General features: G+C 52.8%; 2 protein-coding genes across 7 annotated transcripts; one reads left to right on the top strand and one right to left on the bottom strand.

Moving 5' to 3' along the window:
* The first annotated feature begins 11,493 nt into the window (after nucleotides 1–11,493).
* On the top strand, nucleotides 11,494–14,197 carry SMIM29 (small integral membrane protein 29). 4 transcript variants are annotated; one of them, XM_061146469.1, is made up of 6 exons: nucleotides 11,540–11,581; nucleotides 11,761–12,032; nucleotides 12,872–12,995; nucleotides 13,243–13,268; nucleotides 13,527–13,632; nucleotides 13,771–14,197. In XM_061146469.1, the coding sequence occupies exons 3-6, from the start codon at nucleotides 12,945–12,947 to the stop codon at nucleotides 13,834–13,836; spliced, it is 249 nt and encodes an 82-aa protein (XP_061002452.1). In that variant the 5' UTR covers nucleotides 11,540–11,581; nucleotides 11,761–12,032; nucleotides 12,872–12,944; the 3' UTR covers nucleotides 13,837–14,197. The 4 variants fall into 4 exon arrangements, with proteins under 4 accessions (XP_061002453.1, XP_061002450.1, XP_061002452.1 ...); XM_061146468.1 differs by having other exon boundaries at nucleotides 11,558–11,581; nucleotides 12,872–13,055; XM_061146470.1 differs by lacking the exon at nucleotides 11,761–12,032 and having other exon boundaries at nucleotides 11,494–11,581.
* Nucleotides 14,198–14,320: 123 nt separating this feature from the next.
* Nucleotides 14,321–23,324, bottom strand: HMGA1 (high mobility group AT-hook 1). 3 transcript variants are annotated; one of them, XM_061146465.1, is made up of 7 exons: nucleotides 23,215–23,324; nucleotides 22,827–22,946; nucleotides 20,356–20,418; nucleotides 19,498–19,675; nucleotides 17,644–17,727; nucleotides 17,005–17,055; nucleotides 14,321–15,664 (listed from the first exon to the last, which is right to left on the bottom strand). In XM_061146465.1, exons 4-7 carry the CDS (start codon nucleotides 19,630–19,632, stop codon nucleotides 15,611–15,613), a joined length of 324 nt encoding a protein of 107 aa, XP_061002448.1. In that variant the 5' UTR covers nucleotides 19,633–19,675; nucleotides 20,356–20,418; nucleotides 22,827–22,946; nucleotides 23,215–23,324; the 3' UTR covers nucleotides 14,321–15,610. The 3 variants fall into 3 exon arrangements, with proteins under 3 accessions (XP_061002448.1, XP_061002447.1, XP_061002449.1); XM_061146464.1 differs by lacking the exon at nucleotides 20,356–20,418; XM_061146466.1 differs by lacking the exon at nucleotides 20,356–20,418 and having other exon boundaries at nucleotides 19,531–19,675.
* Between the last annotated feature and the right edge of the window lie 504 nt (nucleotides 23,325–23,828).

The following is a 23,828-nucleotide window of genomic DNA, read 5'->3' as shown; positions in this document are numbered from 1 at the left end:
GTCCCTTTTGTTCAAGTTTTTGGAAGAGTTTGAGAAGGATTGATGTGGATTCTTCTTTAGATTTTTGGTATAATTCATCAGTGAAGCCATCAGGTCCTGAGTCTTTCTTTGATAGGTTTTAAAATTTATTAAAATTTGTTTTGTGGCCTAACATATAATCTATCCAGGAGAAAGCTCCATGTGTACTTGAGAACAATGCATATTCTTTGGAAGAAGTGTTCTGTATGTATGTCTGTAAGGTCTAGTTGATTTACAGTGGGATTTTTTTAAAAAATTCAATTAGTTTTATTTTTGGCTACACTGGGTCTTTGTTGCTGTACATGGGCTTTTCTGTAGTTATGGCAAGCTGGGGCTACTCTCTAGTTGCTCTCTGTGGGCTTCTTGTTGCAGTGGCTTCTCTTGTTGCAGAGCATGGACTCTTAAGCACACAAGTTTCAGTAGTTGTGGCTCAAGGCTCTAGAGTGTGTGCGTTCTCTAGTGTGGCACATGGGCTTAGTTGCTCTGAGATGTGTGGGATCTTCCTGGTCCAGGGATCAAACCAGTATCCACTGCATTGCAAGGAGGATTCGTAACCTCTGGGCCACCAAAGAAGCCCTATAATGTTTTTCAAGTACTTTATTTCCTAATTTATTTTCTGTATAGGATCAGTTCAGTCAGTTCAGTTGCTCAGTCATGTCTGACTCTTTGCAACCCCATGGACTGCAGCACGCCAGGCCTCCCTGTCTATCACTGACTCCCAGAGCTTGCTCAAACTAATATCCATCAAGTCAGGGATGCCATCCAACCATCTCATCCTCTGTCATCTCCTTCTCTTCCTGCCTTCAATCTTTCCCAGCATGAGCGTCTTTCCCAAGGAGTCAGTTCTTCGCATCAGGTGGCCAAAGTATTGGAGTTTCAACTTCAGCATCAGTCCTTCCAGTGAACATTCAGGACTGATTTCCTTTAGGATGGACTGGTTTGATCTCCTTGCAGTACAACGTACTCTCAAGAGTCTTCTCCAACACCACAGTTCAAAAGCATCTTTCTTCGGCACTCAGCTTTCTTTATAGTCTAACTCTCACATCCATACATAACTACTGGAAAAACCATAGCTTTGACTAGATGGACCTCTGTTGGCAAAGTAATGTCTCTGCTTTTTCATATGCTGTCTAGGTTGGTCATAACTTTTCTTCCAAGGAGTAAGCTACTGTTTCCCCATCTACTTGCCATGAAGTGATGACCCCCAATGCCATGATCTTAGTTTTCTGAATGTTGAGCTTTAAGCCAACTTTTTCTACTCTCCTCTTTCACTTTCATCAAGAGGCTCTTTAGTTCTTCTTCACTTTCTGCCATAAGGGTGAGGTCCTCTGCATATCTGAGATTATTGATATTTCTCCCAGCAGCCTTGATTCCAGCTTGTGCTTCATCCAGCCCAGCATTTTGCATGATGTATTCTGCATATAAATTAAATAAGCAGGGTGACAGTATACAGCCTTGACATACTCCTTTTGCTATTTGGAACCACTCTGTTGTTCCATCTCCAGTTCTAACTGTTGCTTCCTGACCTGCATACAGATTTCTCAAGAGGCAGGTCAGGTGGTCTGGTATTCCCATCTCTTGCAGAATTTTCCACAGTTTGTGGTGATCCACACAGTTAAAGGCTTTGGCATAGTCAATAAAGCAGAAGTAGATGTTTTTCTGGAACTCTTTTGCTTTTTTGATGATCCAGGGGATGTTGGCAATTTGATCTCTGGTTCCTCTGCCTTTTCTAAAGCCAGCTTGAACATCTGGAAGTTCACAGTTCACGTACTGCTGAAGCCTGGCTTGGAGAATTTTGAGCACTACTTACTAGCGTGTACAGGAGACAGGGATCAAGACCATCCCCATGGAAAAGAAATGCAAAAAGGCAAAATGGTTGTCTGAGGAGGCCTTACAAATAGCTGTGAAAGGAAGAGAAGCGAAAAGCAAAGGAGAAAAGGAAAGCTATTCCCATTTGAATGCAGAGTTCCAAAGAATAGCCAGGAGAGATAAGAAAGCCTTCCTCAGCGATCAATGCAAAGAAGTAGAGGAAAACAACAGAATGGGAAAGACTAGAGATCTCTTCAAGAAAATTAGAGATATCAAGGGAACATTTCAGGCAAAGATGGGTTCGATAAAGGACAGAAATGGTATGGACCTAACAGAAGTAGAAGATATTAAGAAGAGGTGGCAAGAATACACAGAAGAACTGTACAAAAAAGATCTTCACGAGCCAGATAATCACAATGGTGTGATCACTCACCTAGAGCCAGACATCCTGGAATGTGAAGTCAAGTGGGCCTTAGAAAGCATCACTACGAACAAAGCTAGTGGAGGTGATGGAATTACAGTTGAGCTATTTCAAATCCTGAAAGATGATGCTGTGAAAGTGCTGCACTCAATATGCCAGCAAATTTGGAAAACTCAGCAGTGGCCACAGGACTGGAAAAGGTCAGCTTTCATTCGAATCCCTAAGAAAGGCAATCCCAAAGAATGCTCAAACTACCACACAGTTGCACTCATCTCACACCCTAGTAAAGTAATGCTCAAAATTCTCCAAGCCAGGCTTCAGCAATACGTGAACCGAGAACTTCCAGATGTTCAAGCTGGTTTTAGAAAAGGCAGAGGAACCAGAGATCAAATTGCCAATATCTGCTGGATCATCGAAAAAGCAAAAGAGTTCCAGAAAAACATCTACTTCTGCTTTATTGACTACGCCAAAGCCTTCGACTGTGTGGATCACAATAAACTGTGGAAAATTCTGCAAGAGATGGGAATACCAGACCACCTGACCTGCCTCTTGAGAAACCTGTATGCAGGTCAGGAAGCAACAGTTGGAACTGGACATGGAACAACAGACTGGTTCCAAATAGCAAAAGGAGTATGTCAAGGCTGTATATTGTCACCCTGCTTATTTAACTTATATGCAGAGTACATCATGAGAAATGCTGGGTTGGAAGAAACACAAGTTGGAATCAAGGCTGCTGGGAGAAATATCAATAATCTCAGATATGCAGATGACACCACCCTTATGGCAGAGAGTGAAGAGAAACTGAAAAGCCTCTTGATGAAAGTGAAAGAGGAGAGTAAAAAAGTTGGCTTAAAGCTTAACATTCAGAAAACTAAGATCATGGCATCTGGTCCCATCACCTCATGGGAAATAGATGGGGAGACAGTGGAAACAGTGTCAGACTTTATTTTTGGGGGCTCCAAAATCACTGCAGATGGTGATTGCAGCCATGAAATTAAAAGACGCTTGCTCCTTGGAAGGAAAGTTATGACCAACCTAGATAGCACATTAAAAAGCAGAGACATTACTTTGCAACAAAGGTCCATCTGGTCAAGGCTATGGTTTTTCCAGTGGTCATGTATGGATGTGAGAGTTGGACTGTGAAGAAAGCTGAGCGCCGAAGAATTGATGCTTTTGAACTGTGGTGTTGGAGAAGACTCTTGAGAGTCCCTTGGACTGCAAGGAGATCCAACCAGTCCATCCTGAAGGAGATCAGTCCTGGGTGTTCACTTGAAGGACTGATGCTGAAGCTGAAACTCCAGTACTTTTGCCACCTGATGCGAAGAGTTGACTCATTGGAAAAGACCCTGATGCTGGGAGGGATTGGGGGCAGGAGGAGAAAGGGACGACAGAGGATGAGATGGCTGGATGGCATCACCGACTCGATGGGCATGAGTTTGAGTAAACTCCGGGAGTTGGTGCTGGACAGGGAAGCCTGGCGTGCTGCGATTCACAGGGTCGCAAATAGTCGGACACGACTGAGCGACTGAACTGAACTGCTAGCGTGTGAGATGAGTGCAAAGTACAGTAGTTTGAGCATTCTTTGGCATTGCCTTTCTTTGGGATTGGAATGAAAACTGACCTTTTCCAGTCCTGCGGTCATTGCTGAGTTTTCCAGATTTGCTGGCATATTGAGTGCAGCACGTTCACAGCATCGTTTTTTAGACGATATCGGGCGCGTTCAGGGTGGTATGGCCGTAGATAGCATCGTCTTTTAGGATTTGAAATAGCTCAACTGTAATTCCATCACCTCTATTAGCTTTGTTCGTAGTGATGCTTCCTAAGGCCCACTTGACTTCACATTCCAGGATGTCTGGCTCTAGGTGAGTGATCACACCTTTGTGATTATCTGGGTCATGAAGATCTTTTTTTATGGTTCTTCTGCGTATTCTTGCCACCTCTTCTTAATATCTTCTGCTTCTTTTAGGTCCCTACCATTTCTGTTCTTTATTGAGTCCATCTTTGCATGAAATGTTCCCTTGGTATCTCTGATTTTCTTGAAGAGATCTCTAGTCTTTCCCATTCTATTGTTTTCCTCTATTTCTTTGCATTGATCACTGAGGAAGGCTTTCTTATCTCTCCTTGCTATTCTTTGGAAGTCTGCATTCAAATTGGTATATATTCCCTTTTCTCCTTTGCTTTTCACTTCTCTTCTTTTCACAGCTATTTGTAGGCCTCCTCAGACAGCCATTTTGCTTTTTCGCATTTCTTTTTCTTGGGGATGGTCTTGATCCCTGTCTCCTGTACAGTGTCACGAACCTCCATCCATAGTTCATCAAGCAGTTTATTAGATCTAGTCACTTAAATGTATTTCTCACTTCTACTGTATAATCATAAGGGGTTTGATTTAGATCATACCTGAATGGTCTAGTGATTTTCCCTACTTTCTTCAATTTAAGTCTGAATTTGGCAATAAGGTATTCATAATCTGAGCCATAGTCAGGTCCCAGTCTAGTTTTTGCTAACTGTATAGGATACTCCTTCCATTATTGAAATTAAGGTATTGAAATCTCCAGCTGTTAGTGTAGAGCTGTCTGTTTCTCCCTTCTGTCAATGTTTGCTTCATCTATCTTGGGACTCTGTTTTTGGTGTATGCATGCATGCCAACTTGCTTCAGTCGTGTCTGACTCTCTGTAGCCCACCAGGCTCCTCTGTCCATGGGATTCTCCAGGTAAGAATACTGGAATGGGTTGCCATGCCCTCCTCCAGCAGATCATCCCGACACAGGGATCGAACCCCTGTCTCTTGTCTCCTGCATTGGCAGGCGGGTTCTTCAGCCCTGGTGCCACCCGGGGAGCCCTGTTCTGTGTATACGTAACTGTTAAAGCTTCTTCATGAATTGACCTTGGTATCAATATAAATGCCCTCCTTTGTCTCTAGTAACAGTTTCTGACTTAAAATCTATTTTGTGATGAGTATAGCCACTCTGGGTCTCTTTTGATTATTCTTTACATAGAATATCTTTCCATTCTTTCACTTTCAACTTATTTGTGTCTTTGGGTCTAAAGTCTCTTAACTGCAGCATATACTTGGATCCTTCCCCACCTCTTTTCATTCCAATCCCAAAGAAAGGCAATGTCAAAGAATGTTCAAACTACTGTACAATTGTACTCATTTCACATGCTAGCAAATTAATGCTCAAAATTCTCCAAACTAGGCTTCAATAGTACATGAATTGTGAACTTCCAGATGTTCAAGCTGGATTTAGAAAAGGCAGAGGACCCAGGGATCAAATTGCCAACATCCGCTGGATCATAGAAAAAGCAAGAGAATTCCAGATAAAAACATCTTCTGCTTCATTGACTGCACCAAAGCCTTTGACTGTAGATCACAAACTGGAAAATCCTTCAAGAGATGGGGAATACCAGACCAGCTTACCTGCATCCTGAGAAATCTGTATGCAGGTCAAGAAGCAACAGTTAGAACCGGATATGGAACAACGGATTGGGTCCCAAATAGGGAAAGGAGTACATCAAGGCTGTATATTGTCAACCTGCTGCCAGACTGGATGAAGCACAAGTTGGAATCAAGATTGCGGGGAGAAATATCAATTACCTCAGATATGCAAATGACAACACCCTTATGGCAGAAAGTGAAGAGGAACTAAAGAGCCTCTTGATGAAAGTAAAAGAGGAGAGTGAAAAAGTTGGCTTAAAGCTCAACATTCAGAAAACTAAGATCATGGCATCTGGTCCATCCCTTCATGGCAAATAGATGGGGAAACAATGGAAACAGTGACAGAGTTTATTTTCTTGGGCTCCAAAATCACTGAGGATGGTGACTGCAGCCATGAAACTGAAAGACGCTTGCTTCTTGGAAGAAAAGCTATGACCAACCTAGACAGCATATGAAAAAGCAGAGACATCACTTTGCTGACAAAGGTTCATATAGTCAAAGCAATGTTCTTTCCAGTAGTATACATGGATGTGAGATTGGGACCATAAGGATAGCTGAGTGCCAAAGAATTGATGCTTTTGAACTGTGGTGTTGGAGAAGACTCTTGACAGTCCCTTGGACTGCAAGGAGATTCAACCAGTCCCTCCTAAAGGAAATCAGTCCTGAATAGTCATTGGAAGGACTGATGTTGAAGCTGAAGCTCCAATACTTTGGCCACCTGATGCCACTCACTCATTGGGAAAGACCCTGATGCTGGGAAAGATTGAGAAAGTAGGAGGAGAAAGGGACGACAGAGGATGAGAAGGTTGGATTGCATCACTGACTCAATGGACATGAGTTTGAGCAAGCTCTGGGAGTTGGTGATGGACAGGGAAGACTGGCGTTCCACAGTCCATGGGGCGCAAAGAGTCAGACATGACTGAGTGACTGAACTGAACTGAGCTGAATGATTAGTGATGTTGAACATCTTTTCATGTACTTACTTGGCCATTTGCATGTTGTCTTTGGGGAAATGTTTATTCAAATCTTGCTAGATCATTTAAAAATCCATTCTGAAAAAAATCCATTCTGCTTTTTTTGGTAAGTGATAAAATATACATAAAATTTACCATTTTAATAATTTCAAACATATAATTGAGTGGCATAAATTCATTCATAAATTATGCACTGTAACCAATCTCTGTCTTTTAATTAGTGAGTTTAGTCTATTTTCATTTAAAGTGACTACTGATATTGAGGGACTTATTTCTGCCATAGTACTGTTTTCTATATTGTCATCTTTTTTGTTCCTCAGTCCTCCCAGTACTGCCTTCTTTTGTGTTTGATTTCCTCTTCATTTCCTTTTCTATGTATTTCCTACTTATTTTTTATTGGTTACCATGGTGATTACAATTACTATCCTAAGATTAAGAGTTGATTTATCATCAGAAACCATGAAGGCCAGAAACTAGTAGAATGATATGTTTAAAGAACTGACAGGAAAAGAGAAAATCCTGTCAACCAGTAATTCTATATCCATCAAAACAGTTAAGGAGAAGTTCAGACATTCCTGGATAAAAAAAGCTGTTGTTGTTAGTAGACCTGCCCTACAAGAAATGCTGTGCATACATGCGCAGTCACATCTGACTCCGTGACCCTGTGGACTGTAGCCCACCAGGCACCTCTGTCCATGGGATTCCACTGGAGTGGGTTACTGTTTCCTCCTCCAGGGGATCTTGGTGTCCCAGGGATTGAACTGGCGTCTCCTGCATTGGCAGGCAGATTCTTCCACCAATAAGCCACCTGGGAAGCCCGAGGGGAGTCATTCTGAGTAAAACCAAAAGTCACTGGATAACTCAAAGTCATATAAAGAAAAAAAGTTCACTGATAAAGGTAACTACAAAGTATTATTGTATTTTGGGTATGTAACTCCTCTTTAATTCGTATATGGTTTAAAAGATAGATGCATAAAACCATAATTATGAATGTGTTAATATGCATGCAATATATAAAGATGTATTTGTAACAATACCAACTTAAAGGGGGACGTGGAATTGAATAGGAGGAGTTAATGTATGCCATTGAAGTTAAGATGGTATAAATTCAACCTAAAGTCCTATACATTTATCTATCTCTTAAGTGTGCTTTGATAATTTGTCTTTGTTTCCATGTATTTTCCATTTCAGCTAAGTTACTGAATTTATTTGCAAAATGTTGTTCCCAATATTCCCTTATTATTTTTTTATGATCTGTAGAATCTGTTGTGATGTAGAATCTTTCATTCCTAATACTGGTGATTTGTATTTTCTTTTTTCCTGACCAGTCTGGCTAGAGGTTTATCAATCTTGATTTTCTCAAGAAGCAGCTTTCGGTTTCATCGATTCTCTGTTTTTCTGTTTTCTATTTCATGGATTTCTGCACTGCTGCTGCTGCTAAGTCGCTTCAGTTGTATCCGACTCTGTGCGACCCCATAGACAGCAGCCCACCAGGCTCCCCCGTCCCTAGGATTCTCCAGGCAAGAACAGTGGAGTGGGTTGCCATTTCCTTCTCCAGTGCATGAAAGTGAAAAGTGAAAGGGAAGTCGCTCAGTTGTGTCCGACTCTTAGCGACTCCATGGACTGCAGCCTACCAGGCTCTACCGTCCATGGGGGTTTCCAGGCAAGAGTACTGGAGTGGGGTGCCATTGCCTTCTCCAGGATTTCTGCACTGATCTTTGCTATTTTCTTCTGTATACTTTGGTTTCAGGTGGAAGCTGAGGTCATTGACATCTTTTTTTAAATAGATATTTAGTGCTAGAGATTTCTGTCTCTAATAGAGATGTCCCACAAATTCTGATACATTGCATTTCCATTTAGCTCAAAATAGTTCCTAATTATTCTTTGATCCAGAGGTGTGTTATTCATTTTCTAAGTATTTATGAATTTTACAAGGATCTTTTTGTTAACGATTTCTAATATAATTCCACTGTGATCAGAAAACATATTTTGTATGACTTGAATCCGTTTTATCGAGACTTGTTTTATGGTCAAGAATATGATCTTAAGACTATGTATCCTCCTAGTGTTATGTGGAATATTCTGTAAATGTCAATATTCTATAAATGTCAAGTTGGTTGATAGTGTTGTTCCAGTTTAATTCTGGCTGATTATTTTTCTGCTTGTTTTATCAATTATTCACAGTAGTATTGAAATCTTTGACTAAAACTGTGATTGTTTTTTCTTACAGTTGTATCCATTTTTGTTTCATGTATTTTGAAGTTGTCTTATTGGGCACGTGAACATTTAGAATTGGTCTATCCTCAATTAATCATGTCATTATGAATTGACCTTTTTTTTAATCTCTGGTAATATTTTCTGCTCTGCAATCAAATTTATCTGATTTTATTACAACCCTCCCAGCTTTCTTTTGACAAGCATAAACAAGGTGTGTCTTTTCGCTTTTATCCTGTTAGAGTCTTTGTAGTCAAAGTACATTTCTTACGGGCAGCATATAATTGGGTCTTACTTTTTTATCCATTCTGACAATCTCAGCCTTTTCATTGGGTTGTTCATTTTATTATTTTTTGGCTATTCGTGGCATGCAGGATATTAGTTCCTTGACCAGGGGTCAAGCTCATGTCCCCTGGGGTGGACGTGGGGAGTTTAAATCACTGGATTACCAAGGAAGTACCTTAACTGTGCTGTTTAGACCATTTACCTTTACTGTGATTGACAGAGTTAGGTTTCAGTTTATCATCCTATTTGTTTTCTGGTTCTCTCATCTGTTCTTTGTTACCCTTTCCTCTTTTTCTGCCTTCTTTTGGATTACTTGAGAATTTTTAATTGTATTTTATCTGTTTTGTTGGCTTATTAACTTATTAATATTAATAAAAATGATTAATTTTATGGTTTACATTATATGGATTTAACCCACCACAGTTCATCTCATCACAGGAACAAACCAGGCCTCACACACAATCCCAGAGCAGCTGCCAGCACAGAGCTGTCCAGGAAGAGGGCCCCCCCCACTGGGGCCCACTCTGCTTTCCCCTTGCGGATCACACCAAGGGCCTTGGGAGGTCATCACACCACGCAGAACCTCGGCTTGCTCCTTTGTAAACTGAGGTCATCCCACCTGCCCTGCCTACCTTGGAATGGTGTTCTGTCCTAGGAATAAAGACCCCATGCCTTTCCACACACTAGTCTAGCTAATGCAACCACTAGGGCTGCTCCTAGGACCACTAGACTCTCAAGATGTGTGGTTGGAAATACTGAGAATGGGAACAAAGGTTGAGTGTGTGGGCAGCCAAGGGCCCCTGGGTTCTAAAACCACTGCTTGATCCCTACTTCCCTGGAAGGTGGGGGAGGCCCTGCCTGGGGAGGTGCCTCCTCCCTCTGCCCTCCTAACAGAAGCCTGATGGGCGGTCTCCCTACTCTCCAGACCCAAAACCTGGAGAATACCAGGAAATTTGCCTGGAGGTTTCAGACCCAAGCTTTTCTCTCATTCTTTCCCTTTATCTGATTCTCCATCACAGTCAGATGGTGGTATCTGGAGGCAAGAGGCGAGCTTCCACCGGTCTTCTGGTTCCTAAACTGGTCATCTCTGCACCAGATCTGCTCTCATCTAACCACTTCTGGAAGGACTTGAGAAGACTGAGGCCTGACCAGACCAAGCAGCTCAACCACATCTGGGCCATTGGCTGTCCCTGGCAAGAACAGGGTGACCCAGGGAATTCCCTGGCAGTCCAGTGGTTAGGACTCTCTGCTTCCACAGCCAGCGGCACAGGTTCCATCACTGGTGGAGGAACTAAGACCCAGTGTGCATCCTCCGACTGTCAAAAAAAGAATAGGGGGAGGCACACCGCCCTGAGGACCTAGGAGGATCTCAACCTAGTTCAGCTGCCACAACTTTTATGTTCTGGGTGTTTTCTATTACCCGCCAATCTTGAGTTTTCCCAATTGCATGTGATTCTGATGAGGGAGAGAGAACTGTAGGTTTACCTACGGTTGTAAGAAATAAGGGAGATAGAGCCCTTCTACACTTGGCCTAGCTTCCCCCAATGCTAACTTCTGCAAAACTATAACATCACTATTAGGATACTGACATTGCTAAAATTCACCGATCTTACTCAAATTTCCCCAGTTAAGTGTGTGACATTTTAATGATCAGCCCACGGAAGCTTCGACCCACTTGGCAAACCTATTGTGACGCAGAGGGACATCACTCCACTTGTCCCTTTTTTTTTTTTTTTTGTGCCCCAGAAAACCGGAAAGAGGTTAACAGGGAAATTTAAAATTCAGGGCATGCTATGTGTGTGCTAGGCCCCACTCATGCCATCGTTTGCTGCCTGCAGCAGCCTGTTTTACCAACACGAAGAGTAATAAGTAAGGCGCAGGGAGGGAGGGTGGCTGGGCGCGAGGTTCGAGGCCGGGCAGGGGCTAACCTAGGCCCACTTACACACTCCGTGCACAGCACAGACGGGCAGTCACGCCGCGAGGAGACCTAGAGGGCTCCACAGACATTAACGGAGGCCCCACGGGGCCTGCGATGCACATTAGAGCAGCACCCAGATCCTACCAGCAGGGCGAGGGGCGCGCGCGCCACGCCCCGGCCCTGCACGGGAGCTCCGGAGCGCGGCCGCCCCGGGGCTGCCCCGCGGGACGCCGGGAAGCCGCACGCCCCGCCCCGCCCCGCGCCGCCGCGCAGCCCGCGGCTGCCCCCTGCCGCCGCGGCGTGGGCGCTGCAGCCCCGGCTGTCTCCGCCTCCGGATTGGCGGCTCCGGCAGTCTCCGGGGCCGGCTGCCTGCGGCCATCGGATTGGCTGCACCCCGATACCGCGGCCCCGCCCGTTTCCCCGGGTCCTTTGATCACGCGCCTGCTGGCTCTTCCGGGGCCTGGGAGCCAAACGAGGGCGTTCCTTTCCGGGCTGCAGCGGCGGGAGGTAAGGCATGGCCGGGTTGCATGGGCTGCAGAGCGCCGGTACAAGTCCACGCCTCGGGGTGTCGGGATTCCAGGATACTCGGGTCGCTCTGCGCCCCCCTCACGTTCTCCTCCCCTGGCCTGAGCCTCCCAGCGCCATGGGAACTACCTCCCGCTCTCCCTTGCTGGTCCGCATCCTAGGGTCGGCCTGTCACCCTCCCTACCTCGGAATGTCCCCTCGACCACGGGACGGGCGTGCGATTGGGAGAGTCCGGAGCCCCCATGGGCACCGAGACAGGCGGCTCAACCCTTAATCTCCGATGGAAACCCAGGCGAACCGGGGTCACGGACCTCGGGGCATCTGCGTGCAGCCACCCGTGAAGAATCTCCTTGCATCTGTCATGGGAGCTGACCCTCTCCACTTCCGCCTGTCATCCCAGACCAGGAGGGGAGGGACCCGGGCGGAGCCCCGAGTGAGGACCAGGGGGAGGTGACATCACCTCGCAGATGCAGCCCAGCCCTGCCCACTGGTGTCCACCCTGGCACAAGACCAATGAGGGAGACGGTGCCCAGGTTCTATGTCTGGAGTGACACCAGGGACAACGAAGGCCTGGGACCTATAGCCTGAAGTGTGGGCACTGGACTAGGATCGAGGCTGGGGGTAGGGGGGAGATGCTCCTGCCTCACCCCTTGACTGCAGTGAGGACCCCATATTTTAACCTAATCTCTCCATTTTGCTTCAGTGGATAGCTTCTGGCAGCCCAGTGCTTCAGGAGGAGGGGGCAGGAGCTGGGGACCTCCACCTAACCTTCCTTCAGTAACTAGTATCTGCAAATGTTTGGCCAGCACCAGCACCTGAGTGACAGCCCCACCCTGGGCAGCACTCGGCCCTGGGTCTGGCCTCCCCTCCGTGCCCTTCACCCCCAGGATTTGCTGAGAGTCACTGGAGGGTTCAGCCCAGCACACTGACCTGGAAGACACCCCATCCCCTTTCCGGACTTGACCTTAGTTTTCATGTATTATTACTATCTCAGGGAGGGATCCAGAGCCTGGCTGTCACCCTGGGTGGAATTGACAACTTCCTTTCCCCTCTTCGGGCTTCCCTCATAGCTCAGTTGGTAAAGAATCTGCCCGCAATGCGGGAGACCTGGGTTTGATCCCTGGGTTGGGAAGATCCCCTGGAGAAGGGAACGGCTACCCACTCCAGTATTCTGGCCTGGAGAATTCCATGGACTATACAGACCATGGGTTCGCAAAGAGTCGGACATGACTGAGCGACTTTCACCTTCACTTTCACTTTCCTCCTCTTCAGGGAGCCCAGGGGAGGCGCCCTCCCGAGGCAGTACTGCCCATGCTGACTACCCGGCCCTCCGGCTGCCGATGTCATGAGTAATACCACAGTGCCCAATGCCCCGCAGGCCAACAGCGACTCCATGGTGGGCTATGTGTTGGGGCCCTTCTTCCTCATCACCCTGGTCGGGGTGGTGGTGGCTGTGGTAAGAAGCCTCCACACACGTACACCCCCCCCCCCCCCAACACTCTGGCTAAGGCAGGGGCGCGTGGGCCCGGACCAGCCTGTACACAGCATCTGTCACGGGAGAGGAGGGTGTGGAGGTGGGTCCCTGTCCCCCCGTGGGCCATCCTGGGCTCAGCCGCCTCCGCAGTGCTGTGTCTCTGTTACAGGTGATGTACATCCAGAAGAGAAAACGGTGAGTGTCCCCGCCCTGAGTGCCACCCCCGCTGCATTCTGCTTAAGAGTCCTTCCCATACGATCTGAGACGCCCCCCTCAGTCATTCTTAGACAAACCTGGAGTTCCCTGCATGCCAGTTAGCTTTTTTCCTACCCAGACGTGTGTCCTTAGAGCTCTAGCATACCCTGAACGGCACCCGCTGGAGGTGCCCTGTCAGGGGAAACGGCTGAGCAGGGAGGTGGGGGGCCGTGGCTGAGCACCCCCGTGCCCCCCCAGGGTGGACCGGCTTCGCCATCACCTGCTCCCCATGTACAGCTACGACCCTGCCGAGGAGCTGCACGAAGCCGAGCAGGAGCTGCTCTCAGACGTGGGGGACCCCAAGGTGAGCACTCGGGGGGACAGAGAACCAGCAGGGGTGGGCCTGCTCTCCTCACAGCCCTAAAGCCAGAACCCGCTTCCGCCGGGGCCAGTCAGGCCCCTCCCTCCAAGCTGTGCTGTGGCCTGGTCTCCCCTGCCACAGGTGGTCCACGGCTGGCAGAGTGGCTACCAGCACAAGCGGATGCCCTTGCTGGATGTCAAGACGTGACCTGAGCCCTCTGACCCCGCCCCTCCCCGCAACCACGGGGTCCTGATCATCCAGGGCCCCGCAGTCTGCTGCTCCCCCAGCACCCTTCCCTCCAGCCCGGCTCCTAAGCCCCGCAGAGCCGCCAGCCTCCACGGACCCACCTCCTCACTCAGTCCTAGGCCTTCAGTCCTTTGTGGGGTGAGCCTACCTATCACCCACTCCCAGGAACTAATGAGGATGTTTCTTCCTGGGGTAAAAGGGTGGCTGGAATTAGCAGGTAGGGATTTGCCCTCCCAGGCTTAGCTTTGGAGCGGTTCCCATGGTGACAGGGCCTAATGTATATTCAGTATATATATTTTGTAAATAAAATGTTTTGTGGCTAGGGGTGTAGTTGATGTCTTCTAGAGGGGCTTACCTCTTGTGCTTTCTCTTTTTCACTCACTCACTAGAGAGCCTTGGTTTCTACCCTTCCCTATTCCAGGCACCCACCACAGAAAAGACTCAGTCCAGAAAAGGATATTTTTTTATTCAAGTAACTGCAAATAGGAAACCAGAGGGGAGCCCCAGGCTGGGACAAATAATGGCTACCTCCTCCCTGACAGAACAGGTGGAGAAGGTGGCCCCTACACCTGACAGTCAACATGGGCCCCCCCCTCTCTGCTGCAGCATCCTAGGGGCAGGACCCCACCTTCCCTGGGACTGGGGGAGTCTGTACCCAGCCTGCTTTGCTCCAGGCCCCTTCCCCTAAGAGCTTCTTGGAGGAGGGGGACGTGGGCAGAACAGGAGGCAATGAGGATGGACATTTGGCGCTGGTAGCAGCAGCAATGACGGATGTCTAAGAATGAAACATTTAACAAAAAACAACACAACTGTCCAGAGGTAGTTTGTGAACAGAGGAAAGATGGAACCAGAACCTTGGGGGGTGGGGAGGAGCAGGAGGGCGGGAGTGGGCAAGACTAGCTCCTTGTTATTAGTGCCCCGAGGCAAGGAAGGAGGGGAAACTGAGGCCTGGAGCGGAAGCAGACGGGGTGGGGAGTGGCTCCAGCTCGCCACAAGTGGCTGCTGCAGGGAGCCCAGGCCTCCTGGGCCTCACCTGGATAAAAGGGACTCTTTCCATCATTGCAACGGGATTCCCGGGTGAGGGCAAGGTGGGCTGGAGCCTGCCTAGAGCTGGGAGGGGGCTTACATTCCTACCTTCCTTCCTGAGCCCCCAAGAGGGTGGCCCCACCGAGTGTGGGGACGAGGCAAGGCGGGAAGGAGAGGGGGTGTGAGCCACCCCCGGAGAGACACAGGTCGGTCGGGGATGGTGGGGGTCATCTCTGGGCAGTCACCCCTCTCCAGTGGCCGCACCTGCTGCCGCTAGTACAGTGGAGTGGGGCGTGTCCGAATGAGACGATGAGATGGGGCTTGGGCCCCTTTTAAGGCCAGGGGAGCCCTCCGAGGCCCCTTAATGGGAAGCCAGAGGGGAGAGGCAGAGGGGATCCCCAAACCGAGAGCCCAGCCAGCAAGGCCCCCACCACACAGGGAGCAGGGGTGCGGCAGCGCGGGAGCGGCTAAGTGGAAATCAGCTTTGTCTGGGAGGGTGGATGTGGCAGGTAGGTGAGGGGTCGCTGGGACCTGAAATCAAAGGGAGCAGCTCCCCACTCAGGCCCAGGGACCCTGCAGCGGCTGGTGTGCGGTGTAGTGTGGAGGGGAGGGTGCAGGTGGGGGGCGGGGAGGGCCTGGGGGGGCGGGAGCAGAGCGGAGCTGTCCAGTCCCAGAAGGAAACTGCTCCTCTGGAGGGAGCGGGCGGCGGTCACTGCTCCTCCTCTGAGGACTCCTGCGAGATGCCCTCCTCTTCCTCCTTCTCCTGCGGGGCGGGCAGGGACATCAGGAGCATGCCAGGCCCGCCCCCTCCTCCGCTGCCGCCCCCAGAGGCCAAGCTCGCCCCCACCCGCCCCCCCTGCACGCCTGGCCTCTCCAGAAGGGGGATGAGTCAGGGCTGAGTGTGTGGGTGACTCAGCAACCTCTACGGCCCAGTTTCATTCATAAAAAAGGAAGAATTTAAAGGGAGGGAAAAAAAAAAAACCGCACACACGCTGCTCTCACACATAGCCAGGCCCCTCAGCCCCCAGGCCCAGGGGGGCAGGGGGCTCCTGGCAGAGCCCAGGGCACGCCTGGGCTCCTGTTGGTGAGGAAATGCCTGGTTCTGGGGAGGGAGATGGCGGCCAGGGAGAGGAGAGGGGAGGGCAGGGGTGGCTGCAGGCTGCTGAGCCCCCTCCCCGGGGGACCAGGTGGGAACCAGGTGGCCTCAGCGGCCTGCAGGGGCAGCTGCTGGGCGGTGGAGGGGCCACGGCCGCAGGCTGACCCCAGGCCAGGGCGGGGAGCAAGGGGAAGTGTGTGCCGGCCGGGGCTCACTCACTGGGCGGGAATGTCGGGACACCACACAGGGCCCCCGTGCCAGGCACAAACTCCAAAACAACCCGTTTCCTGTTACTCACTCTTGGGGCCCTGCCAGCACCCCAAGCCCCCCTCAGCCGGTGGTGGCTCAGCTCACACAGCTCGAGGAACGAGCTGCGGGAAGGACAGGTTGTGGGGAGGACAGGGTGGGAGGGCCCCGACTGCAGCGGCGCCCCGGAAGATCTCTGGGCTCAGCCCGCTGGCCGCCGCTCCCAGCTGTCTGGGGACCCAGACGGGGGTGGGGCCCCCGTGAGGAGCAGCGTCCACAGGGCATCGAGCCTCAGCTCCCACCCAACGGGCTGTGACCCACCCCCCTCCCAGAGTTGAGCTCCTCTACTGCTGCTGCTTAAACCTCCCTCTCCTCCTCCATTACTACAATGGGCGGGGGTGGGGTGGGGTGGGTGGGTAACGATACCATGTGACCTCAAGGTGAACCAGAAGCAGGGGAAGGAAAAGATAAGAACCACCCCCAGTAAGGCAGGGCAGGGAGCCTGGCCTGGTTTGTACCCGGGACCCCGCACTTCTCATGGACACAGCTTTTCAGAAGCCCTGGGCTGAGGGCCAGGAGTGTGGGGGCCCTGGACAAACCCCTTCCCCTCCCCAGGCCTGGGTGAAAATGTGAAGTCACAGCGCTGCCGGCCCTGCAGGTCAGGGAGAGCTGTCTCCTCTGTGGGCGCAGAGGATGGAGCATCACTCACTCTCTAACAGTCTCCCCAGAAGAACTGAGCTGCCTCTGCCCCAATCACCTACCAGTTTTTTGGGTCTGCCCCTTGGTTTTCTCCCTGGAGTTGTGGTGGTTTTCTAGATGGTCAGAGAAAAGATCCACTAAGTCAAAAATGTCCCTGACGGAGCCCACCCCATAACCAGTGCCCCGGGTGGTGAGGGAAGAGCAGGGAGGGGTGGACCCACCTTCACCGGCTCATGGCGGCCTGGGACTCCCACCCTGGCGGGCCCACCCGAGTCCAGCTGGTGATGACTGGCCAGCCACACAGCCCCCCCACCCCAACATACACACACGCGCCCCCCCACTCCCTCCTCCACCCATGACTCAAGAGGATATGAGTCGTGTCTTAGAAAAAATAAAATAAAAAACAAAACAACTTCTCTGAAAGGCTGATGCCACTGTGAATCTGGCCTCCCTCCTCGTTCCTGCAGGAGCCAGGGGACCTCCCGCAGAGAAGGTGACAGTCTCAGCCCAGGGCGGAGTTGCCCCCTTGCTCCTCCCTCCCAGCTTGCCTCTGCAGACCAGGAAACATGCTCGACACCTGACTTTCCTGAGCGGGCCAAGGCCCATCACCACCCATATGCCAGAAGCAGGTGCAGAGAATGAGGAAAAGACCAGGCCTCCCACGGCTGCTGTTAGGGCCAAGGGCCCCCCGCAGGCCTCACCCGGGTCTTGGCGGCACCCTTGTTTTTGCTCCCCTTCGGTCGGCCCCGAGGTCTCTTAGGTGTTGGCACTTCGCTGGGCTCCTTCTGTAAAGACAGATGGGAAGATGGGAAGATGCGGAAGCCCCTGCCCCGCCCTCTTCAGGACAGAGCCCTCTGCCCCAGCCCAGCAGCGGTCTGCCCCACCTCCGGAATCCACAGGAACCCTGGCAGGTGACCCTTGGGATTCAGGTTCTCCACCTGACTCTTTTGCAAAGCCTTTCTGCTAGCTTCTTTGTGACAGCAAAGACACCAGAAGGCCTCTGGGAAGGGTGTCATGGGGGCAGAAAGACACAAGGCCGCTCTGTCCACACCCCAGCTCGGCCTCTGACCAGCTCTCGGATCTTGGGCCAGACGCTTAATGAAGACAGGACAAGTCTCCAGCATTGGGCTGTGATCACTGCCCACCCCACCCCCACCCCCGCCAGAAGGCACGGATGCAGAAGAGGGGAAAGGATGCCCCCTTCCCCTAGAGGGAGCTTCCAGCTCTACCTGCAAACCAGACTCCCTCCAGGTTACCTCCTAGGGAGGAGTTATGTCCACATCTTCGAACCCCAGAGACCCCTGCCATTTGGGCCACTGAAACTTTAATAAGCGTGAGACTGAATAAAAAGCTACTATATTATGCACAGAAGCCGGACAATAAAGGCCCATCAGTGGTGGTTTCCCAGGGCGGCTGCTCGTGGGCTGTTCATTGCCCAGTAACCCCACACCCCTTCTCTGACACCCCTCACCGAGAAGCCCACAGGCGGCAGGGGGAGGCAAAAGGAATCGGACTAAGGGGGCGACTTTTCCACACGTGAACAGGGCTCTGAAAGCAGCAGATGAATTCCACTGCCCGTGAGACTCCTCACAGCTCCTGAAGAGTGAGTTCAGAGATCCCCAATGGGGGCGGGGGGCGGGGGTGCCTGCTGGACGAGGATCAGCTTCAGTTCCTTTCCCTGTCTCTCCCCCAGGAAAGGGAAGGAACGGGGCTTCACCCACAGCTGCCTCTGAGAGAGAGACCAAGGTCTCCACCACATAATAGGTGGCCCACACAGCCTGACTGGTCAAGCTCCCTGGGGCGCCCGGAACCAGGGGTCTGCCACCAACTCCCCAACGTTTTAAACTTTCTGGGCTTTCACAGAACCAGGCAAAGTCCAATGCAGGGTCACTCAAGGAAGCCCACGAACAGATGCTGGCCCACAAACTACTACTGCCCCAGGATGAAGAACTACAGAAACGGATAGTAACTATTAAGTAAGTTAACAGAGTGCCATCATGCGCACTGCTGGGCTTACACATGTAAACGTTCATGTTTCTATAATTCATCTTTATTGTTGTTTAGTCGCCAAGTCACGTCCAACTCTTTAAAGACTCCAAGGACTGTAGCCTGCTAGGCTCCTCTGTCCATGGGATTTCCCGGGCAAGAATACTGGAGTGAGTTGCCGTTTACTCCTCCAGGGGATCTTCCTGACCCAGGGATCGAACCTGCATCTCCTGCTTGGCAGGCAGATAGATTCTTTACCACTGAGCCACCACACTTCAATTCACTGGTCCACAATGGACTGGAAATAAAGGGTGAATGGTTTACCAGTGTAAGCTCCGGCCTGCATGACTACAGGCTCACTCCTGGCTTGAACGTTCTGACCCAGGTTCGGCGCTCCCTTGGGCCACACTTCTCTCCTGGGGTCTCGGGCACCAGGGACGCCGTGTGTGGGGAGAACACATGTATATAGGAATGATGCCTCACCCTGCCAGTCCTGTTTTCACCTGCCAAGATGCCGGGCACCTCCCTAGCCCAAAGAGGTAAACCGAGGCGAAGGTTTGGACACCCACCTGACTCCCTACCAGCGCAGTCCCAGGACTCACCGGAGGCTGCTTGCGAGGCCGGCCCCGCCCTCGCTTCTCAGCACCGTCCTTTTCCTGCTTGGAGGCCAGGGGCTGGCTGGACTTCGAGCTCGACTCGCTCATCTTCCCTCGTCAGCAGAGCAGGTGAGGAGCGACGGCTGGGATGCTGGGAGGCGGGAAAAGTGTTTCAGACGAAACTTCTTGCGTTAGCCACCTCCAAACCCTCACCACTCCCGCCCGAGAAACGCCCGGCAGGAAACTGCCTGCTCCCAGGGATCCCCAGGACTCCCACCCTGGCCTAGGGTTGCCTGCCCAGCCCAGCGTGCAGGCCGCAGGGTGGGGCTGGGCCGTTGGCCCTAATCAGCGCCTTATCTCCCGCTCAGAAGGGCTCTTTGTTGCCCTGCCACCCCCACTCTTGGCCAGGCTCAAGAGCGGAGCCAGCCCAGACCTGGCCGTGGGTGAGGCCGCCCTGGCTGAGGTGTGGGTGAGATGGTCCTCAGATTGCCAGGGCCCTCCCGTCCACCGTGCTGCCCCTTCTCTTTTAAAAGCAAGCCAAGCCTGGGTAGCTCGCGGGGAACAAGGGAGGAAAGGTGAGCAGAAAATGAGCCCTGCACATCTATCTGGCAGCCATGCCATCAGTCCCTGGCCACCTTGTCCATAACACTGCCCAGGGCCCCACCATTTCTCTCTGCTTCCCTCTCCCTGGGTTAAACCTTGGAGGGTCAAAGATGCGGACAATTTGGGAAATGGGGGCTAAAACTGCAGTGGGTTAGGTACGGGGAGGAAAAGAAACCACCCAGAGCTGAAAGGGAAGTCTCCTCTTCCCCCCAGCCTGCGCCCACCCACCTGGAGTCAGATGGGATCCTTCTCTTTGATGCTTCCTCACACGAGGGGCAGGAACTTCTCCAACTGAGAGGGAGAAGATGCTAGCTGACCCCCTGAAGCCCTAGGAGGGCTGATCCTCAAAGCGCCCTGGTCCTTTTCTAGCATATTCCCTCTTCTTAAGAAAACTGTCTGGGCTTAATCAGTCCTACAAATACAGAATTCATGTCAAACCGCTCTCTGCAAGGGGCACCTGCACCTGTGTTTGGGAGACTCTTCCAGAGGCTGAGAAAGGGCAGCAAGGGACCCCCACTCCTATCCTCCCAGTTATTATCCCCAAGTTACAGACAGATTTGTCCTGGGAGGCTGCCCTTGGCAAAGGGTGGGCCCAAGTGGCTCCACTTCCGGAAAAGCCCCTCAACCTATAAAACTGGGGTAATGATGCTCCTCCACCTGTCTTGCCTACATCTGCAGACTGCAGCAAGAATCAAACCAGGTAAAAATTAAAAACACTTAAACAACAGAAAGGTTCATTCCAATCAAAATGAGAACTGGAACATTTGAAAACGACTCTCCCTTTTCAGATTCAGACTATTTCCAATTTTAACCCAAAGAGAGGAAAGCCTGGTTTTTTTTTTTGCAAACTTCTGATTGTTAAGAGGGGCCTGAGGCCCCTGATCCTCAAGTATTGAAATGCTCCAGACGGCGAGACTTCGTCTGGTAATTATTCCATTTCATAATATTTCAGACTTGAAGACCCTTTTAAACAAGGTGGTTGGTGATTTATCCTGCTCCATCATTAGTGGCTTGGCCTGCTCTGTAATTACAGGCAGTGATTAGAATCTTACATTACACCACAGATCCCCCTTCAAAACTAAACATCAAAATTAATCAGCTAAATGAGCGCTGACCTCACATGAGGTTTGCTGGAGGCCCCCTCAGAGAGGGGGTTCTAGTCGGGCAAAGCCAGCCCCTAATCCCAGAAGGCCCAGCCCAGCCCAGCCTTCCTGGGGACCCTGTTGAGTGCGTCTGGTGTTTCCCCCACTTCTTGCTGCTGGGGACCCTTTAATCCGCTCACCCCACCCCAGATCCAGGCCTCCATGAACTGCATTAAGGCCTGAGGCCCTCTCTGGTGAGACCAACAAATGCTTGTCTCTTCCACCTGTTTCTGAACATCAGGGAGGCCTGGCTTGGTGAAGCCACGTTTGAGGCCCAACTTCAATCCTATCGTCGGTAATAAGCCTTTTCGGGCCTCAGACTAGTCCCCTCCACACAATGTGGGCTCCACAAACGCTAAGATAATCCGTGGTCATGACTCTAGAAAATCACCATGGGACTGCCTCGTTTCCTCCAAAAAAGTAGCCTAGAGGAAGGGTTGATGAGGTGCCCAAGGTCACAGAGCAAGTTGGAGTGGGTTCCTGGCGACCCTTCTCGCCCGCCAGTTTCCTTACCCGCCTAGGGACTGGTTAAGCCCCTGTCGCCCCTACTCCAGACCCGGGCCCAGAGTGACTCTGCAAGTGTCTGCGCCCGGCCGTTGCAGGTCGGCCGGAGGGACGAGTGGCCGGAGCGCGCGGGGGGAGGGGCGCAGGCCGCGGGAGCAGGCGCGGGAAACCGGTGCACCCCGACCGCATGCACCGCCACGAGGGTGCACCCGGCCCCACTTCCTGCCAGAGGGGGCACCCAAGCCCGCCTTGGGGCAGGAAACCTGGCGCGCGCGGGGGAGAGGAAGAAAGCCGCCTCCCTCCGCGCCCTCCCCGCAAAATAAAAGCCCCAGTTGAAAAAAAAATGAAACGGGGAGTCAAAGGGACTAGTTCCAACAGAGCCCAGCAAAGCAGAGAAACCAGTTTGTGGGGGCGGAGGGCAGGCCGGGCCCCGGGGGCTGAAGAGGCGCAGGCTGGGCCAGAGGTGGGGTCGGGGTGAAGCCCCAAACCCAGGCCAGGGAGTCGGCCTCGGCTGCGGAGCGAACGCCCGGATGAAAGGCCGAGCCCGGAGTTCAGGCCGAATTGCGGGGTTCCCGCCCACCCCACCCCCCCACTTAGAGAACTTCCCCAGGCTGCGGGGCCGCCGGGCCCCCGGCTCTCCCGCCGCGCCCCAGCCTGCCCCTCTCCCCGCCCCCACGGCACAGGCCCGGGCTCGGGCTCGGGCTCGGGCGGGAGCGGCGGCCGCGCGAGGTGCACCGAGAGCCGCCGGGTGCACGACTCGCGCTCGCCGCAGCCGCGCGCCCCCTCCCCCACCGCGCGCTTCTCCCGGGTCCCCGCCCCCCGCACGGCGCCCGCGGCGCGGGGGCAGGAGTGCGGGCGCCCTCCCCGCGCCGCCGGGCCCCGCCGCCCGCCCCCCGCGCCGCGCGGCCCTCCCCCGCCGGCGGCTCGCGCAGCCCCGGCCTGGGAATAAAGCCGGAGGCGCGCGCTGCAGCCCCGGGGCGGCTTGCAGGAGGGGGCGGCGTGCGGCCGCGGCGCGGGCGCCCCCCTCCGCCGCCGGCCCCGGGACGGACTCACCGCGAGCTCGGCTGCCGGCCTGCGGTGCGCGCTCCGAGCTGCCGGGAGCGACGGTGCTGGGCGCTGAGGACCGGCCTGGCTCCGCCGCCGCCGCCGCCGCCGCTGGTAGCAAATGCGGATCTGAAACCGGGAGAGAGAGCAGAAGCGCTCAGAGGCCGCCGCCGCCGCCGCCGCGTGCTCGCCGCCCTGGCCCCCGCGGGGTATTTATATGTCACATCCAGGCCGGGGGGGGGGGGGGCACAAAAATATTCCACCTCCCCCGAAGGATGGCGAGGGGCAGGAAGCTAGGCACGGCCCGTGCGCGGCCTCAATAAATAAATAATTTATTTAAATGATAGATATTAAAAAAAAAAAAAAAAAGGAGCCACCGGAGGGGCCGCGAACTCACGCCTTCTTGGAGCCGCGCCAGGGCCAGAAATAGCCCGGGCTCGGAGTCCCAATTAGAGGAGCGCAGCCCCGGCTCAGGGGAGCTTAAAAAGAGCGACCCAGGGGCAGGGGGGACGGGCCCGCCCGCGCCAGCCGTGTCACCGGGGGGGCGGGGCCATGCAAATGAGCCTGGGGATTTAAAAGGGCGGCCGCCCGCCGCCGCCGCCGCGCGGGTGGGTGCTGACGACGGCGAGGGCCGTGCGGAGACTGGCGTCTGGGGGCGGGCGCGCAGGGGGGCCGGGCCGGGGCCCAGAGGCCGCGGCCCCCTCCCCGCAGTCCCAGGCTGGCAGACGTGGGGAGCTAATGAGAGGGGTCGCCAGGAAGCCCTTCCCAGAGGGCAGGCGTCCTCTCTGCGTGGAGTGGGCCCGCGGGAGAGACGCCTCTTGGGCCTTCCGGGCGTTAGGCCTGGTGCCCGCGGGCGCGTGAATGTGCGCGGGCGCCGGTGCCTGCGGGGGTCTGCGCGGGCGCCGGTTGGAGAGTCCCGCGGCCTACCCGCCGCCCCCTCCGCCTAGATAACGCGGCTCCTTAGAGTTTCCCTTGGGCGGACAGGTGTCAGCGTGTGCATTTCGGTGCCAA

Source organism: Dama dama, chromosome 7 (assembly GCF_033118175.1).
Source record: "Dama dama isolate Ldn47 chromosome 7, ASM3311817v1, whole genome shotgun sequence".
In the NCBI taxonomy this organism is placed as follows: domain Eukaryota; kingdom Metazoa; phylum Chordata; class Mammalia; order Artiodactyla; family Cervidae; genus Dama; species Dama dama.
Note: the sequence above shows the minus strand (reverse complement) of the source record. Positions and strands in the feature narration are given on the sequence as shown.